The 19,974-nt window shown below is 37.1% G+C and overlaps 1 protein-coding gene across 3 annotated transcripts in view; it reads right to left on the bottom strand.

Moving 5' to 3' along the window:
* The window catches only part of PI4KA (phosphatidylinositol 4-kinase alpha), a 67,355-nt gene that overhangs the window by 43,011 nt on the left and 4,370 nt on the right, over positions 1-19,974 (bottom strand). The window contains exons 3-19 of one of the 3 annotated variants that reach the window (XM_075718997.1): positions 19,606-19,699; positions 18,844-18,932; positions 18,258-18,330; positions 17,667-17,926; positions 16,876-16,942; positions 14,775-14,923; positions 14,104-14,169; positions 12,948-13,044; positions 12,363-12,554; positions 11,497-11,597; positions 10,617-10,746; positions 9,422-9,554; positions 8,652-8,747; positions 7,447-7,630; positions 6,610-6,713; positions 5,448-5,616; positions 1,692-1,742 (exon numbers count right to left, since the gene is read on the bottom strand). In XM_075718997.1, coding sequence (XP_075575112.1) covers positions 1,692-1,742; positions 5,448-5,616; positions 6,610-6,713; positions 7,447-7,630; positions 8,652-8,747; positions 9,422-9,554; positions 10,617-10,746; positions 11,497-11,597; positions 12,363-12,554; positions 12,948-13,044; positions 14,104-14,169; positions 14,775-14,923; positions 16,876-16,942; positions 17,667-17,926; positions 18,258-18,330; positions 18,844-18,932; positions 19,606-19,699 — 2,055 coding nt within the window. Of the gene's footprint in view, positions 1-1,691; positions 1,743-5,447; positions 5,617-6,609; positions 6,714-7,446; positions 7,631-8,651; positions 8,748-9,421; positions 9,555-10,616; positions 10,747-11,496; positions 11,598-12,362; positions 12,555-12,947; positions 13,045-14,103; positions 14,170-14,774; positions 14,924-16,875; positions 16,943-17,666; positions 17,927-18,257; positions 18,331-18,843; positions 18,933-19,605; positions 19,700-19,974 lie in introns of those variants that run through there. The other 2 variants (XM_075718998.1, XM_075718999.1) reach the window with 2 other exon arrangements.

Here is a 19,974-nt window from a genome sequence, read left to right as displayed (position 1 = left end):
ATCTATGATTAAATGAGCTGGAGCATCTGAAACATGGGGGTTTTGAGACCTAAGTAACAGGAATTATTCAAGGGAAAGAGGTCAAGCAGAAAAGCAAATCAGCTACTGCTCAAAACTCATGATCTTCATACATTGTGCAAGAAAGTCAAATATTTGCTTCAACAACCCTAATGTAACCATTAACTCTTGCTTCAGATCCTGGCACTATCTGACTACATTTAAAGGTCACATTGGTTAAGAAAAATGCAGTTATCACCAGCTATTCAGAACAAATATATCATCAATAAAAATTTGAACAGAAAAGTACTTCTGTAACTTTTACATTAAGTTGCTAACAAGCACTGATCTTTTCTCAGTATGCAAGGAATGATCCTGCTTTTACTCAAATCAGTGCTGGCATTACTGACAGCTGAAAAATACTACCCACTAGAACATATCTCTCAACACAGGACCAGCTAGTTCATGCAAAAACTGAGCAGCTATTGAATAACAGCCATCCAAGACTTTTATAAACACATTTCTGTAAAGCTAGGATCTGGCCCTTGTGATTGCTGGTGAATTCAGGAAGAGCTTATGTTGGAAACTGGTAGAAGATACAGGGGAAGGAAAGGAACAGTTCTTTGATCTTTAACCAGTGCTAATTTTAGGCTCTTCTCTTTGAAAAGCTTCAGTAAAGAGGTTTGTGAGGGCAGAGTATGAAATTAATTATTTTTTTCTGCTTGTTAATGCATGTGCAGCATGAGCAAGTTACAAGTAGGCATGCCTACTGCAAATATGTAATATATTTTCCCATTTTGTCCCACTAGCTGTGCAGGAAAAGTTCCACAGAAGAATTCAGCTTCAGGAGGGGAGAAAGTGACATGATGCTTTTTGTCCTCCAGTAAGTTGCAGTTTGTCTATGGATCTTTTAGACATGATGTTTTTTGTAAAAGCTACAGCAGTTAAGCAACTAGTCCTACTGACTTGGAAACCCAGCTTAGACGTATCAAATTTTCTGTTGGAGATCCAGAATGGTTGCACACCAATTTTTGGCTGAATTAGTAGTTATACTTTGTTAAAAAAAAAATGTTTTTCCCTCAGGAAAAGTGTTATCCAAGACCAAAACCAGATGCACATCAAAATAAATGAGTCTGGAATGGACATCAGTGTCCTTGCACATTTCCTAAAATGCTTTCAGCATGACAGCCAATTCTAGTTTCAGAAGACACAGGACACCTCCTTCCTCCTTTCTCAATGATTCCTGCCCCCCCACTCCCCTTTTAAGAAGCAGAATTCACTGTGCTGCCAAACTAAAATTTATTTTTACCTGTGTTTCTATTAACTTTTGTTTTTCACTTTTCTGCTCGGGCCACAGATACATGCTGTTTATTACATTGCATGCCGAACACTATTCAAAGAAATATCTTCTGTGGTATTATTTAGCTCATGATTCTCTTGAATTTATGACTAGCAACAATCTAACCCTGAATAACAAAAGATTAATTATTTCAAGAGATATGTCATTACTAAATAAATGTTTCCCCCCCCTCTTAGAGCAAGAAATATTATGTTACAATACTACTGTATTTCTCTTGGATGCTTACTTCTGCACTAGTTGTTAATCAAACCATTTGACCATGAAATAGTACTGGTATTTGATATATGTAAGAAAAGTTATTCTGTTTGCAACAGCCCAACCATTGGATACTCACCACAGCGATAACAGGAATAAGCACACCCAGATTCCCTGCGCTACTGGAGGCCTGGAAAAGAAAAAGGAAATTATCAAAACATCTACAAAAGCATTTCTAAAATACCTGCTACAAGACATATTTCAAGCATCAAACATTCCTACTGTCTATGCAAATGAAAACATACATTGCCAATTACAACTCTGTATCTTGCAAATAGATGTGCATGAGGTGGCCAAGAGAGCACCCCAAAAATCCACAGGACTGGGCACACCCTGGAGTCTTTCACCAGAACTTTTCAGGTGTCTCCTCATAGAGTAATGAAGGGATTTTCCTCCCCTTCCAGCACAGTCTTCGATGTTTGGAAGTCAGATATTATGCCTTGAGCTAGAGGTGGGGGGAATATTCAATGACACCATGTCTACTCTGACATCCAACTACTGCAAGAGAAATGCTCACATTAAATGGGTGGCCACAGACAAGTGACAAATGTTTACTGAAAGTCTCATTTTACTACTAAAATGAAGCCAAAAATAACAAGTCTGTAAAAAGACACCATTTTCAAGAATTTATTTAAGCAGGGGGAGCAGCCTTTTCCACTGAAATGTAAGAAGCATAAGGAAAATACACATTTCCTTTGACTTATTAGGACTTTTAAAATTGTACTGTATGCAAGTGTGTTTGCTCTTGGCCAAATACAGTGTTTAAAAACTGAAAACATTCACCGCACACAGCACATTGTCTCTCACCTTCTGTGATAAGGCAAACAGTGATAGCACAGATACCATGCTCAGAGACATCTCCTTTCTGAAGTCCTTCCCTACCTCCCACACCCTTCCACATTGGATGTAGGAGGGGGAGAACTCTCCAGCTTCCTCCTTACAACAGACCAGGTACAGAGACCGCTGGTCCCACAGGGAGGAGGCAAGACAGACATGCTAACAGGGTACAGCTTTGCATCAAGTGGGATAAACCAAAAGGAAACAATTTAAAGAAAAAAAAAAGAAGAAAAGAGAGAGGGAGATAAACAAAGCCAAATAGTCTTCAGATGAAACAATAATGATACAACCCAACTAAAACACATTTTTAGTTATCTTTTCTGTAGTGTCCAAGATAAAGCAAAACAAAAGATGGACCCTTAAATATTTTTGAAGGAAATAAAAGAACAGCACTCAAGTCACTCTAAGGGGTAGGAACAACTGGAAAAAGTCACTGTATTTTTTTTGCTAACATCAGGATGGGTCTACTGCACATGACAAATTGCTGCATAGTCAGAGTAGACATACAAGCTAACTGAGATAGCCAGAACCCAGCACATGACACCAGACAGACAGACCTGTAAAAACCCCACCCTTCTACCAGCATTTTTGTTAAAATAATTGGAATATCAGCCTCTTTATGATAATATATGGCACTGCAGATGAAGAAGATCCAATGACTTCCATCCCTGGACATACTTAGTGGACATTCATGTTAACTATCAGCAATAAAAAAAAAAGTTATTTTTCTTCCCCTCACAGAAGCCACTTTTGCACGGTTGAAAAATCTGGTTTAAAACAGAACAAGTAGGCCACTGAAGCATTTTAATGTTTAGTGAGCAAATTTAAGTCCATAAAAAGGTATGCTGAGAAGCAGAGAACATTGGTAAACTATCAAAGAAAAAAATTGCTTTTGTTTGGGAGCACAGCATGTGCGGTATTTTACCTACTTTCTCTCTTCTTGAAAATGAAGTAACTCAGTCATCAGAACACCTTTCATAACTTTTACTCTACGTTGAGTAAAGAGTGTTCTAGTGAAAACTGATATCATCTTCATAATAAAGAAACACTGCCTCCTAGCTCAAATCCATGTTAAATCAATCACATATTTTTCTGTTTGCAGGTGGCTTTAAGTCAGTGCAGCAGTTTGCCTCCCATAGTGATTCCAAAACTGAAACAGTGGAAAAATATCCCTGAAAGGATGAGGGTGGAAACTAATTTAGAAGTGTCATTTTAGAGCAATGTTTACAAAATGCGTTTCACCATTTCAGCTCACTTATCTGTGGTTAAAAGAATCTATGAAACCCATGGAGAGAAATTTTCCACCATAGACTTCACGAAAAGCAGATTCTAGACATGTCCTAGTTCCCTTTTAAGAGAAAAGTTAGCATCCATGATTAAATGTAGTCTATCTTCAAAGCAAACATTCATTTCAGAGGGATTTACCAAGAGTTCACCCATCCAATAAAAGGATAAAGAAAGAACTTTGTACTATTAAAATGTAGCATGCACAGGAGGGGAGAAAAAAGGAGGTTAAAAAGAAAAACACATTGTTCCCCTCAGTACTAGAAAATGTGTCTGTTTCAAAAGAAAGTGTTACCTATGTGCCCTAAAAAGCAGGGAACAGCTCTCAAACCACATCTCCAAGAAAAACTTAACTTTCCAGTATGAACACGTTTGAATTACTAAAACATACAAGTGTATTTTTTGTATATAAAATCACTATCAAAAACTGTGAGTTTTTACAAGTTATCCTAAGGCAGTGCATGAATGCCAAGAGGTTACAGCATTTGAACACTAGGGAGGAACATAACCAGAGGAAGGCTCTGATTTTTTTTGAGTAGGAAGCAACCACATTTTGCTTTTCAAATGATAATATATATCTCAAGAGCAAAAGTCAAGGTTAACAACTTGTTTATGAGTATATTTTAGAGCAAAGATGAAAGGAAGGTATTGTGGGAAAGGCTGAGGTTTTTGTTTGCTTCTTAAATAGAACAGGTACATCAAGTACTCTGGATACTTTATTGAAATGGGAAGAAAAGCTAATACAAAGTGAGGTGAAAAAGTCTTCACATAAGAAAAAAAAGCAGAGAGTTCTGAGTGAATAAAGTAACTGCATATAAACTGCTCCTGCAGAAATTCAGTTAGCATTTGAAGACATTCCTCTTCCAAACCTTCTCATAGACTTTTAAAGGCCAGGATGTGTTAAATTTCACAAACCACAATTGAAAATTGCATTTTAAAAGAATGTTATTTTAAAGCGAAACCACTCAAATAAACTCTTCTGCAAAGTATTCCTACCATACAAATTAATCTAATAGATGTCTCATCTTTCTTACACAAGCTTTTCAAATAAACTTGCTCTCTAAATAAAGCACCCCTAAAAATCATCAGAGATTTTTACTAAATCTGTAATTTTCACTTCACTGCACTGTTTCCATTATAAGCCTAGACAGATAGGCCTGCATTAGCTTGGATCTTGGGCAGGGGGGAATCAGATACACCCATTCATAGCAGCAATTCAGGATTAATCAGGATAACATAAGCTGACCACTTCAAGCTGGAGATGGGACTAGATGACATCCTGAGGTCCCTTCCAAACTGAGTTTTCCTATGATCTCATGACACCACTAAAATTAGAATTCTGCCACATCTAAAAGAAACTTTAAGAATTAGTAAAAGGCATTCAGTAGTCAGCATTCTGTACTTCTCTTTGCAGCTCTGCCTCTAACAGCTCAACACTCCAGACAGTTTACTCAGCCTCACACAAAATCAGGCTCGGCTGAACAGGTATACCTCTGCTTTATCTCAGACACTATACACAGATTAGTTAGGTGTTTGAAAGGCATTACAGACCTGCAGTCATATTCCATGAGCAGAACACATTCTGAGGTTTAACGAAGCATGATTTTTTTCTGTGTGCGTAAGGGTGTGGTTTTGGTTAAAAAAACATACAGAAGACTATGTTTAGTATATAAATGCACAGTTCCATACAATTAAAAATCAGTAAATATCCGACCTTCAGTGCCGGTCCTTTTTCACTTGCTCTCTCACTAGCTCTCTTTCCTTCTAGCCCAAGCTGAACAAACAGTTCCAGCAAGTTCATCAGTAGTTCGTCCACAAGGTGTTCTCCTTGAATGTTAGCAGCGATGTTAGCTAGGGCATTAATGACTGCTAAGGAACAGTGTCTGAGAAGAAAAAACAGTTATGAACAAGCAATTCCTCAAAGTTTTATATTTTCAGTGCTTTCTTCATAATGCTGATAGTAACTCTTTCAAAAAGAGGGTTTTTTTTACTCAGAGGGTTTTTTTTGGGGGGGGGGGGGGTTATGAATAGCACATCACTTCACTAATAATTGAAATGCAATCAGTATTTAAGTGAAAAACTATTTGTAAGCTTTGCCTCTGGAGGATGTTTCGTTTATGATGCTGTCATGGCCAAAAGGAAATTACTTCCTGTAGCAGATACAGCTACAGACAAGAAGCAGCAAAAGGCTGTGCTTCTTGATTGGGAAAGCTCTTGAGCAGAATCAGAACTAGTATCAGTTATTGTTAAAGCTGAGATTGCATTGGGTCAGACAGTATGCTAAAACATACTGACAGGAATAGTCCTCTCAGCTACTGACATACTGCATTAAAAGATATCCAGCCTACCCCAACTACAGCAAAGTTGGTGATAATCTTTAATTATAACAGGGACCAAAATGCATACTTACATACTAAGAATTGAGTTGTTCACAGTTTGCATTTAATCCCTAACAAGTACTGGGACCACATTTAAAAAAAAAAAAAAAACAAACCAAAACAACAAACAAACAACATGCACAAAAAACGCCAATGGAACTTCATTAGCTTTTCTAGGCTAAGAGATTAATTACTCCCGTTACAGATAACATAAGTCATCAATGCCAATTATCATTTACAAACATTAACTCCTTAACGGGGGGGAGGGGCAGAAATCAGTACTACTTTTTGTAGTGAAAAACATTTTTAGGAATCCCTACATTATGAAATGCTACTATTTTTAAACTAATATATTACTTTTTAACATCAAAGAAAAAGAAACAGGACTATTTATAACATCGTTCTAAAACTTATACTGGGAAAAAGTTAAAATCCCTGATTGAATAAAGGATATTCAATACAGTATTCACACATTTAAGGGACATACAGCTGTGTTACCTGTATCCATGATCCTTATAATCTTTTGTGGCAGAGTAAACAACTGAGCTTGCTTTAACACTGATTTGCTGAAACAGATTCCACACCTCCTGGTAAATATATTGCTGTAAAAAAAACCCAAACAGATCACTAAGTAGAGCTTATTGAACACAATCTGTCTGAAAAACAACCCTGTAAAATACATTAAGTATTACAAAGTTCTTCAGACAGGTATCTAGTCATAGCCTGAGCAATAGTTTCAGCTTCCATAAAGCACACAGTGGAAGCGGTTTTATTAGACTTTTTAATTGCTGAAATTTTACAAAATTTATTAAGTTCTTTAACTCTGCCCTCCTTATGGAAAACCTTATTTCATGCTTCTGAGTTCTGGCAATTAATTGCTCACTCAGAGGCACAAATTAGATTCAGAAAAGGTAAGCAATTAATCCTTGTATGGCTGAAAAAGGCAATCTACACTTTTAAATGCACGGACCTACAAGACTTTGAAAGTTAATTACTGATATGAAAAAAGATGATGGGCATCTATTCGGGACATAGGCCAAGATTACAAACTTCTTAGTAACTTTTGAAAACACTGAGTTTTTAAAATATTTATTTTTTTAAACTTTTATTATTTTCTATGGGGATTAATCTTCTTTACAGGGACAGCATTTTACACATTTATTAGCTTTTCTTTTCAGATGTCACAGAGACATGAGGATTGTACAAGCCCATACCTGTGGCGAAGAAAAGAAAAACCTTAAAAAACTTCTGCAAATGCAGTTTCTAAAATACATTTCCTTTAACTAAAGGAAAGGGATCATGAACTGGGACTCTCTTGACCAGTTCTTTCCTTACATTTCCAGTGATGACCAAGCAGCCCAGCTGATCAATGATGAGTACATCAAGATGAGAAGGTGGCTGGCAAAACTTCTGCTGCAAGATCTGTAGGATGGGTTCCATCATTTTTGGGGTGTCCCTCAGTGCCACTGCAATGTGCCCTAGAGCACGAATTGTGTGGTCAGGAATCAAATGAGCTTCCCTGTTAGAAATAACAAACAAAAAAACCCCAAACATGTAACTTTTCAACAGTTATCAAGACCTCCAAGCATGGTTACAATTGATGTAAGAAACAGTTCATATACTAAATTTAAACTTCACTAACATCTTTAATATTGCCACTCTACATACCCATCTACTCCCAACATTAACATTAGAGATATACTTGCACAAGTTTTGGACTGATGATCTCAGAGATCCTTTCCAACCTTAATGATTCCTAGTTTTTACTTTCATTAAAAAATAATCCAGCCACCAAGCCAGGAAACGTGAAATTATTACTCTACCCTTAATTGGTTTAGTGGTGGACTTGGTAGCGTTAGGCTAATGGTTGGACTGAATGATCTTAAAGGTCGTTTCCAACCTAAATGATTCTATGATTCTATTCTAAGTTGGTTTTCAAAAAAAAAAACAAACCCAACCCAAACAAACAAACAAAAAACAAAAAAAAACCCACCAAAACCAAACACCCCCCAAAAAACCCAACACCTGCAAGCACACTATCCAAGAAACCCACACTAATCCATGAACAAACTGTTCTAGAAACAACCGTGAAAAGAGGTAAAAGTGATCTGCAAAACATTAAGACATGACAGTCAGACCAGCTACTACAGGACCTCTCCTTGGAGGTTTTGTGCTTGGCGAGTCTCTTAAAGTGAAGCAAGTCAAATGCCACAAGTGACAAGCTGTGTCAAGCTATAGAAGGTAGCCAAAGCCTAAAGGATACAGCAGAGAGAGTATCACTCAATCTAGGACTCAAAATTGGCTAATACTCACAAAAGATTTCCTGATTCAATCAGATAAAAATGAATCCATGCCACTCAAGAGCCCATACAAGGGATCAGCTCTGCAAAGATTTGCATGGGAAGATCTTGACCCCACATACAAGCTCACTTTCTCAGAGACACTTAATTCTAAAATAATGCTGTCCATACTTAACATCTTAGAATAAGTTTCAGGTTCATTGAATGAAAGAAAAACTGGTTTGATGACTAACAACTTACTTATCACTCTCTTGAGAGATGTACAGACGGTTAGATAAACTGGCAAGAAAGGCCTCAACAATCACCGAATCTATAGTCAAGCCAGCTTTCAAGCATCTGGAATAACAATGAATAGAAAATTCGCTAGAACAGCCAGAGGAAAAAAAAATGCATTAATTAAACATTTCACTTTTTACTACCATAAATGCACACCAGGTATAAGGGAAAAAAGTTTATACTGAAGTATGAGAACTCATTGCCTAGGAACACTGTAGATGTGTTTTAAAAAATGAGTGAAGTTTCTACTGCTGCCTTCTCCAGCAACAATAAAGATGGGGATATGCAATAAGGCAAGTTCAGAATCCACTGCTTTAGAAACTTTAATCTCTTGTCTCTAGTCACCAACTGTTTGTCTTTCCTCCAGCTCTCTGTAGCTGTCTAGAAGTGAAGAATAATCATTACACTGCCCACATTTGAGTGCGTAACAATCCTTCCGTTACAGGAGGCTCACTCAAAGTGATAATCTAAGAAGAAAACAAAAACCCCACTGAGTATCAAAATGGTGACTAGCATGAATTACGTATGTGGGAAGCAAAACAATGAGACTGAATTATTATTTACAATTAGGACATAAACAGAACCAAGAGGTGTCTGAAGGAAAATAAAGTCATGATTAAAAAAGGCAGAAAGCCTTTATAGCAGCACAGAGCAGCACCTTCTGAACGGTCACAATACCCTTCTGCTAGGGAAATAGAACACCTGTTCCAACATGGTGCAAGTCTCTCTCTTACCTGCAGATGTTGTCTATGGCAATGTCACGCAGCTGCTCATACATGGATGGTTGACTTTTCTTGCCAGGCATTACGTTTAGAGTGGACTCTGAATGCTCGTTGGTTACACTAATCTTGATATCATTACCGCCTACTAAGAACACAGAGTACAGAAATCAACACGATTTGAAATACCTTTTTTCCCAACATGAGAGCACACAGGCAGAACAGTATCTGGTAAGCGAGTGAAAACAGCCTACTTTACAGCTCAGAGAGGTGAGCTGAAGAACTTTGGAAGTGCATCTGTTGTCACTAGCTATGCAAGATATTACTACATTTAACTATTCCTAAACAATTATTCCTAAATTTAGTCACCTTCAGTTCTCATTTTACCTGTTCTGCTTTAGAATTACGACACTGCATTAGCAAGTGATTTAAATTGAACATTTTCTTTTTGGAAATCATAAGTTGATTTTACAATTTAAAAAGAACAACAAAAAACCTGCCAAACGCCATCAAGATGGTCATGAGGCTGGAGCACAGGACCTGTATGGAGAGTCTGAGGAACACAGCCTTGTTCAGCCTGGAGAAGAGGCAGCTTTGGATAGACCTAATGGCTGCCTTCCAAAGTGTAAAGTAGGTTACTGAGAAGACAGAAGAAGGCTTCATGGGAGAATGAGACACAACAGCCATAGCTTGAAACAAGGGAGGTTACAACTGGATATGTGATTTCCACCCCTTTCCCCCCGTGAGGATAATTATGCACTGGCTCAGGTTGTAGAACCTCTGTCCTTGGGGGTTTTTGAAGGCCCATGTGGACAAAGCCCTAAGCAAACTGCTCTGAATTGAATGCAGGAGGCTGACACACCTAATACAACCTTCGATACTGCAGCATCACACTACTGCTGCTGGTGATCTCACCCAGGACAAAAGTGCTTGAGATAACACTATCTCAGTTTCAGCAGAATAGGCACAGCAGTATTGCTACTAGGATAAAATGTAGTTCTACAAATAGTGCTTGTCCTTAGATACACTTCTAACAGATTCTGATCGGCATTCCTCCTCTCCACCTTCAAAAAAAAAAAAAAAAAGCAAATGCACCTCCATTTCCCCCTACAGCTAGATAACCACAAAATATCCAAAAGCATCAGAAAGCCATACAAGTTGGAAAACAATCACTAGCATACCCTTTGGAATATGGCCTTTCTTCCTTTACCTGTGTGATACTGGCTATGATACTTGTAAAGTTTCACAAGTACTGGGGAAGGTATCACAAGAAAGTCTCTCAAGGATGGATTGACAGAATGAACCACAACAGGGAACCTCTCACACAAACGACCTAGACCCTAAAAAAAAAAGAAAAAACCCACAACAAAAAAACATAGCTTTAGAATATCACAGCACAATTTCTATTTCAACTGCAAGCTTGTAACTTCAGCTCAATACAAAAAAACCCGAACCATAACAAACCAGATATATAGTTCTGAGAGATTCAATTTCTAGCGGAAGATTTAGACATTTCAAGCCTCTAATTCTTTTAGGTTATCCTAGAGTGCGTCATGCCAGTCAAGCCTTGCTGCTCTCTTCCTGTGTGATTTCACAGGAGTTACATGAAATGAACTGCACTCTCTAAAAATAAAGTTACTGGGTAAGTTCCAACATTTAGAGAATCCTGATAATTTACTATTTACTATGTGGTGGAAAACACCACATTTGTAAGACTATGAATAAGTGCCCAGTAAGAATACAGAAAAATCAGAATAACCAAGTCTCAGTCTTAAAACTCAGTGATCTGCCAGTCTCAATATTTTAGCTGTTTATGTAATGGACTAAACAGATAAATATTTCACAAATGAAATACTGGTTAAAAAAACCTCTTAAGTATCATTCTTCAAGAAGTAGTTGAGCTAAGAAAATTCTGAAAGCACTACTCTACTCAGTTCTAGTTTCCACACCAGACCTCTCAAATCCAAAGATAGAACACATTGATGCAAAGTAATACAAATAGCAGATAAAAAGTGTTATTCTAGCAACCTGTAAGACTCCCCAAACTCTCACTAACTGATGTAGTAACGTCAAATACTGTAAAGACAGACCTGCAAACAGCAAATTAGCAGTGGCAAGTGAGCAATGATGACTTTGCTTGAGGTTTTCGACTGCAGCTTCTCTGATAACTTGATGCATAGGTTTTCTGCACCTTAAGCAAAAAATCCAACAGAAAAATTTATGCATATCAGATTTGTTATTGGGCCACACACAACCCAATACTTACTGGAATTTTTAAAACAACACAGAAAATTTATCAGCTTCACTCTCCTCATACTACAATTCCTCAAAGAGATTTAGGGCTGCTTCTGCAAAAACAGTTTTGGAAACTTAGTATCTGCACCAAACAACTCTGTCAAACACCATGACTGAAAGAATGACAGTACTTAAAGTTGATTTTGAGCATACTTCACATATGACGGAAATTAAGTATTGCAAGGTCCAAAGGAAAAAATCCTTCACATATTCAGAGGATGTGTAAGAATTATACAACAAGAAAAATATTGAGAAAAAGTGAGAAAGTGCTTGCCAGTCCTGTTAGCAATGAAGAAAAACATTTTCTTTAGAAGACTGAAAAACACTTAAGACACTAAGAGCAATAACTAAACCCAGAAAATAAACTCGAAAATAAGCAGCTGCATGTAATGCAGCAATTATACCATCTCTTGTAGATAAGCCAATAGGATGTTTCTGTTTCCATTTCTATGAAGAGATGTCTAACTACTTAGGTAACTAATTTGACAACTTTCTGATGGAAGTTTTACTGTTGTATTCTAATAGCAAAAAGTATTCCACTGAAATTTATTTTATATTTTTCTGAGCACCATCTACTCTCAGAGACCTTGTAAGTATTTCTACGACTTAAAAAAAAAACAACCACAAGCAGATATTCCAGGGACCAAAGAGTATTTTCTACCTTGCTCATCTTTCACAGCCCACACCATGAGATCCACACAGGCAGCATTAGCCTGACAACGCAGTTTTAAAGGACTCAGTTCGTTGTGCAATCGATCCACATCATGAAGGATTTTCTGAAGTTCTGATTGACTGCTGTTGAATTGCTCTAGCACAAAATCATGTATTTCCTTCACAAATGAGTTGGGAAGGTCTAAAGAAATAAAAGGAAGTAGCATTACACTAGAAGGATGGGAGTCAGTGTATCAGAATGATGTCATATATAAAATCCATTGCTACGTTATAAATGAAATTATTTCATAAAGTTTTATCCCCTACCTAAAAGATAAATTTCATAGCAAAGTCCACCAGTAAGCAGACAATTGAAATGCCATCTATTAATCCTTTTAGTGGTGCTCAAAATATTTTTTTCTATTCCCATAGCACCCTTTTTATATGGAACCATTTCAAAATACAAATTTTAGAGCATACATGGAGTTCACAGGAAATGCAAACCCTCATGTTCAAACACTCAATACAATACAGACAACACTCTGGATCCTAAACATAATGAAGGATAAATTAAAAAAAATTACAAATACTATACCTTTCATATAGTATAATGTGTCTCTGAGCATTTTAAATTGAGCAAGATAAAGAGGATCACTGAATGTTTTATAATAGAGATCTGTATTAGCACCCGTCTGAAAGAGAAAAGAAGCAATGTGCTAGATTCCAAACTATTTCCCACGTACAGGTAAATAAATTTTCTTGTTCCAGTCACATAATTGTTTTCCTCCATAACGTAAACAAGCATTTAAAACAGGTACCAAAAGTAACCTCACAGCCTTCCCCCCTGCTTTTATCAAAAGGAAAAGTACAGCTATTCCATGCATTAAGAAAGATTCAGTCACTCTTTCAATTTGGAGATCACGTATATGTTCTCTCTAACAGTGTTGTTAAAAAAAAAAAAAAAAGAAAAGGAAAAAAAAAGAGGAGGATTCAAACCTATCCTTTTACTGTGACAGCAAAAAGAGAAACCGAAGCTGTCTCCACTTAGGCCTACATTTCAAATACAGAAGTACTTGAAGAAAGGCTGGAGAGAACAGCAAAGTAATTTTCCCACACAATTGAACACATAGTCTTTTCAACACAGCTTTATGTTCCTGAGGAGATGAGGCTAACCCCATAAAACGTGGTGGAGGCTGTTACAGAACTGCACCCAGGGACGGGGAGAACAAGGACTCACAGACCTACAGAAACAAGTATGCTACCTCTGAAAGTAAAGGTCCACAAACTGTAACACTATTAAACTTGTAGAAATGACACCTAAAAGAACAGCAGTCATTTCCAAGCTAGAAAAAGAAAGCAACCAACACATTTTGTCTACAAGAAAAAGACAATGTTACTGTAATATGCAATAAAGACCTTAGTCTACAGTAAACCAGTTTTGGGCAACCAATGATGTAATTTAGTACGGTAACAGAGCTAAAGTAAGAAAATGGTTCATTTTTTAAGAGAATAACTATTTCCTTCTAAGTCAGTGAAAAATATTCCCTGCTCACCCCCCCCCCCTTTTTTTTTTTTTTTTTTTACACAGTCCAAGGCTAGATTTAAACCGCTGAAAGAACAGTTCAAACAGGAAATTGCTATCGTTTTGCAAAGAGAAGGCACACCTTAACGTAAGTAAAAGACTAATTTTCCAAGTATTAAGACAAAAAATAAAGTATTCAAGTCATTAGAAAAGGAATTTAAAAACATACCTCTGCAACTTCAGCTACAACTGCATCTAAGGTCTTTAGCAGAGAACCCCCAACAATCTGTTTTACCTACGGAGGGAAAAAAAAACCAAAAACAACCAAAAAAAGGATGTTTCCTGTTGATGGCTCTAGATAGGAGACAATACAGTTTTGCCCATGCACAGAAAACACAAGTCACTTGACTGCAAAGTGTCAGATGAAATTAAGGCTACAAGAGTTTCTGGCTGCAACAAGGATAATTATATTTTTTAGCCTCTGTGCGCTGTTCCAAAACAGCTGGTGCAGGAAACAGACCGTGCCAGTAGTTTCTGTCACTAGTGTGAATTCCCAGCAACTAAACACTTCTAGAAAAGGGTCTCATTCTCACAGCAAATCCCAATCTTCTATTTCAGCAACTAGCAGTACATAAGTTACCTCAGATCAAGTGGTCTGCACGACTCAAACAGGAAGAAGTTAACATAAACTTACTTGATTTTCCAAATTCTTCATGGTTCATATGAGAGCTATTGAAGCATGATGTTAAACGCCATAAAAATAACATTACACAAAGCTTGAGAGACAAAACTGTCTTTTTATTTGCAATTCTAAAAGCTTAAACTTAAACTATATCTATTTCTAGCACAAATATCTAGAATGCAATCTCACTGCAGCCTTCATAAGAACCCATCACATACCATGTTCAACAGCTGACGGAGCATTTCCAGTGGGATGTTAAACTCTTTATTGTTAATGCCATTGAAGAGAGGCGAAACTGAAAAGCTGGAGCTGATTGTAGAGAAGTAATAATCAGGATCCAGTGCACTCCCATCAGGAAGATATGAACCTGATCAGGAAAAAAATAATAGAAATAAAAGTTTTGGGAGAGAGGATATAGAAACTTTGTTTAATGGTGATGTTTAGTCACTACTAAAGAGTTATTTCCAACACAGGTACAGTCTTTAACTTGCAAGCTATCAAGAGGCACATTTCAGCTAATCTGCTGGTAAATCAAGACAGAAAACTATGATGAAAAAATACATTTGTTCATTAGAAGTTTACAAGAAGAATTAATTTCCATGACTTGAGTCCATGTCAGAGACACTGCTGACAAAAAGTCTTCCCATACTACTGATGTACATTTACCTGAAAACATTTGTAAAAGCCGTTTTGTTCAAAAGCATAGAGGTGCAAAGAACAGGTTAAGTCAAAACTATCTTACAAGGTCCCTATATTAGATCAAATGAACATGTGGCACAGCCTTCATCTTAGAAGAGGCACCTATTCACTACTGCAATTTGAAGGCAAAAGAGAAATCAAATTATTTTCCAGATTCAAGTACTCTATTAAGCAAACAACTTGCTAAGCATACTGCTTTTGGCACTGTTTCCACTTCAGAAATTACATCTCCGCCTTCTTAAACTACTCGGCTGTCTGTGCTAAAGTAACATTCTTGCAATTAATAGGCTTTTAAGCAACACTATTTATTGACAACAACAATAAAAAATGTTTTCAGTCCTTCCTTCGAATCCTTGGCCAGAATAAAAGCAAGGTCATTACTCAACTTCTTCGGAAAGTAAGACTATCACAAACTATATTATTGGAAACAATACAAGGGCTACCTGTATCTGAAATATCTGGTAGAAGTTAGTATTGAAAATAAAATCCTGATTAGAATAATCATAACTCTGCTAGAGACAAAATTAAAATTATTCTGAAATTTTTACAAAGTTGTCCATTATCCACCTACAGCAAATTAAGATTATGTTTGTTCTACTACTATAGTCTCTCTAACCTGCAGCTTTTTTTTTTTAATTGAAAACATGAAGACCATAAAATTGAAGAAGTATAGGTTGGTTCAACAGGGTAGAGAGAAGACAAACAGGTCTCTTCCTATTTGGCAATTTAAGAATGATATTTGAATTACCCTGCAATCCCATGATATGATTGAGGAAGACAACTGCCTCTACAAATAGTAACGTGAAGGAAAAAGAAAAGTAATGTGGAAGAAACTAATTTAAACCAGGACTTGAGAGGAGAATGACCCAGAAACAGAGAATGCCCAAACTGTTAAAAACCCCAAAGGACCAGACAAAGCCAGAGACACCAAAACACCTCAGATGCAGAGCTAATCCTCCACTTGATTTATGAAAGACAGTTTATTTTTATGCCCTGCTTTGACATAGAACTCACAGCTAGAGCTCTACTAAAACTCATGAAAATTTTTCACATTTGTGCCTTTTATGATACAATAATTAATACACATTAGCAAGCACTTGACTTCAGTGTCTCCTTTATTATTTCTCACTTCAGCAAATTACTTGGTCTTACACAATGACCCATACTGTGTTTGCTTCAAATGGAGCAGTTGTTTTAGGTTTATATAACGTGCCACAAAGGTCTCAAAATTCCAGACCCTAGTCCAAAAATTTAGTCGTCTAGTGATGCACAGTATTAACACTTGTTTCTCAAAGTTACTCAGCCTAATCTCCTGAAATATTTTTGGCCTAGTTGAATTAAGCTCTTCAGTACAAGGCACAGCCTAGCAGTAAGGAAATCATGTCTTTCTCAGAAGCCTGCCAGAAACAACTGAGCCTGGAAGCCACTGGTGTTAGTAACAACTTCCTACTGTCTTTACACCCCCAAATTTTTCAGAATTCTAGCAGGCATGTGCCAGGAAATTACTGTAAGAATTCTAGAGGGCAGAGAAAGGGGTCAAAATTATTTTGGTTTTCAATTTTCTATAAATAGCAACAAACCCCCCAAAATCACACACTGTTTCTTTGCAAAATAAGTTACCTTCAAAGTAATGAATTGCAGATCCTCCAGGAGAGCTGGGAGGGGGAATTCCACGTTCAGGACTAACCTGAAACATCAACAAAAGCCATAATTTGAAAACAATTTATAAAACATTGAAAAAGCTTCCAGAGAATGGTTCATACACTTTATAATGAAACAGCTTCAAGCAAAACTAACAGGAACTACATATTGCTGGGCCTAATGGCTCAATTCCAACCAAAAAAGGGAAGTTAAAAAAAGCTAGTTCAGTGCTAAAGGGAAGAGATCAGCACTAAAGGGAAGAGATCAGCACTAAAGGGAAGAGATCAGAACGATGACTCCTGTACTGTATGAAACTATGCTAACAACAACCTGCAGTTTCAAAACCATCATCTGAATCCATTCTTCCCCTAAGACAACGAACATCCACAGCTCCTAGTGAAACCAGTGAAAATTCATGTATCCTCAGCACTTCTGAAAACTTTAGCCATTAAGTGCCAGCGTCCCAAATTTGCAGATACACATGACAATGCTTTTTCATGAGAATAACACAAAGAATAGGAATTGCCAGTCGTTCCATGTGAAGACTCATTAGTACAGTTGTTAGTTTAACTGTCACTGATTATTCTGTAGCTCAGAAACTACAAAATTATTTTGAAACTCAGCTGCAGAACCAAAATAAAGATCTCTGTATCAGGTCAAATAATGTGTTAAGAGACTGTGTGCATATCCAGGCTTAATGCAGTCTTAACTCCACCAAGACCACGAAATCATCTAAGCACTGACTCTAACACAGAGCAAGTCATACAAACCTGTGAGATGCTAGATACGCTGCTAGCCTTTCTCTTTAGTGTTCCTTCCTGGCAAACAGTGAGTAGAGAACTGGGAAGAATTGATCTGAAATCATTAAAGGATCGTCGGCGAATTCCTTCAAGCTCTTCTGGAACCCTTAGGGAATGCGGGGGAATTTTTGGAAAAAGCTTTGAAAGGAGAGCCTCCTCTGAATTGCTGTAGCGACCAAAGGCTCGAGAAATTCCTATCAGGCAGGGTACTGCATACTTGCATAAATATTCTGGAAAAGGCAAACACATATAACAGTAACTTAGAACTTCCTCTTCATCGTTTTGCTACCACTTTACTAAACTGTTTCAGCCTAATGTGTTTTGCAAAGACTTATTTGTGCAAGTAGAGGAAAAACCATGAAGGTATCGCAAATTAACACACTTCTCTTGCTTCCATATTTACCAGTCAGCAATAAACAGAATAAATATGTGCTAAGAGAAGTCAAAAGAAAAAGCTGCTCACTTTTCAGGAGTGATCCTGATAATTGGAAAACACAAGAGAAGTTCAGAGCACAGGAGTTACCACTATAGCAACAATATAAAGAGTTATTTTAGCAGTACCTTTATCATGCATTTGCGGGGTCTGGCACATTCCCAACAGGAACTGCATTACTTGTAGAATTGCATCTAAAATCTAAAGTAATAAAGACACATATAAAAACCACACCTTTTGGTAAAGACATATTGTTATCTTATACTAGATCACTACAACACAAATGAAACTTGCAAATATTACCATAAGCACCTCTGTAAATAAGATTTTGTTAATGCTATATGACTAAAAATGTATATCGCGCTCACTCAGCTTGCAGAGCTTCTTTTGTGAAGTCTGCAGTTAGCTGGTATGCACCAGCAGAATAAAATTGCCGCAGCCCTAATTTCAGTATCAAAACCTGAATTCTAAAACTCTGGGCTCAGCAAGTAACATCCTTTGACACCTGGAGGTTAACAGCAGACTTACAAATACCTTCTAGGTACCTGACTTAATTAACACAAGAAAAACAACGCAACAGTACACATGTTAAAGCAAACAATCCCTTTGCAAGAAAGCAAGCAGCTGTGGTGTAACCCTTCTCTAGACATTTGTCAGTACTGCAGCATTGGAGAACTGGGTACCACATCAGCACAGACTTAAAATGAACTCTACCTGCTCTCGGAGAGATGCATCCCTGTAAGCAACGTCTGATAACAAAGTCACCAAGCAGAAGCTGAAGTTTTCCGCAACTGGAAGCAAACCTGCTAAGTAACAGACAGAAAATAAGCCACTTAGGCATTGTTAGAGAGAATCGACATAGAAAGAGCAAATAGTAATAAAGCAAGAAGACATAAGTGATTCCCATATCATACAGTTCTGAGATACACTGTTGAAAAATATAGTATTACATACAAAATTTAGAAGTACACTCTAATCATCCTAATTTCAGCATGAAATGTTAAAAGAACAATTTTAATAATTAAAACTTTTCCAGGCTTTCAAGTAATTGAAAAAAAAAATTATAATGCCCCTTGTGAAAAAGTATTCTTATATTAAAAGATATTAAGGGAGCAAGAAATGCAGTAGTTTAAATAGCAACTAAGCATCAAAGCTAGAAGTAGAGGGTACCTATCTTGGGTTCCACTCTCCTGCTCCAACTACTACACAATCTTCTCCAATTTAGTAACAAAATATATTGAGCATGGAATTATTTGGAAAGAGCAATTTATCACAAAGCAGTCAAGCAAGAAAGCTATGAGCTATTCAACTTCCTATTTGCTTCTAAAGGAAACCAATATTAAAGGCTGTTGAGTCGGGAGCTAAGAACCTAGCAGAACCTATCACCTCCCTTTGTATCATGTCCTGAATAACCTATGCTATGTCTATTTCCTGGCTGGCATTCCATGACAATGATCAAAAAAAACCAAACATCACCTCTGCCTTTCCGTGCATTGCTTTCTTCTATCCACTGGACTTTGGGAAGACCCTTCAGAAGTCGGAGGAGGTAAGGAACCACATTATCTTTGTGCTAAAGAGGAAAATACTCTATTTAAAATGGACAAGAAAAGCTGAACCATACCATCTCAAGATATTTTAGAGATATGGAAAGACAACATTAACCACACACAGAACTCGCTTCTAATGATTACTGCACAGGCTTCTTGAATATTGCAAAATTGATTTCAACACAGGCAAATGAAAGTAAACCAATTTAGTGCTATAAATCCAATCCTTTCATTCTAGGCAACAGTTCATTCTCTGTAAAAGTTGGAGAAAAAAGTTCCAGGAAAGTAATTAACCCCA

This window comes from Pelecanus crispus, chromosome 11 (assembly GCF_030463565.1).
Source record: "Pelecanus crispus isolate bPelCri1 chromosome 11, bPelCri1.pri, whole genome shotgun sequence".
NCBI classification, from domain to species: Eukaryota; Metazoa; Chordata; class Aves; order Pelecaniformes; family Pelecanidae; genus Pelecanus; species Pelecanus crispus.
This window is presented reverse-complemented; position numbering and strand designations above follow the sequence as displayed.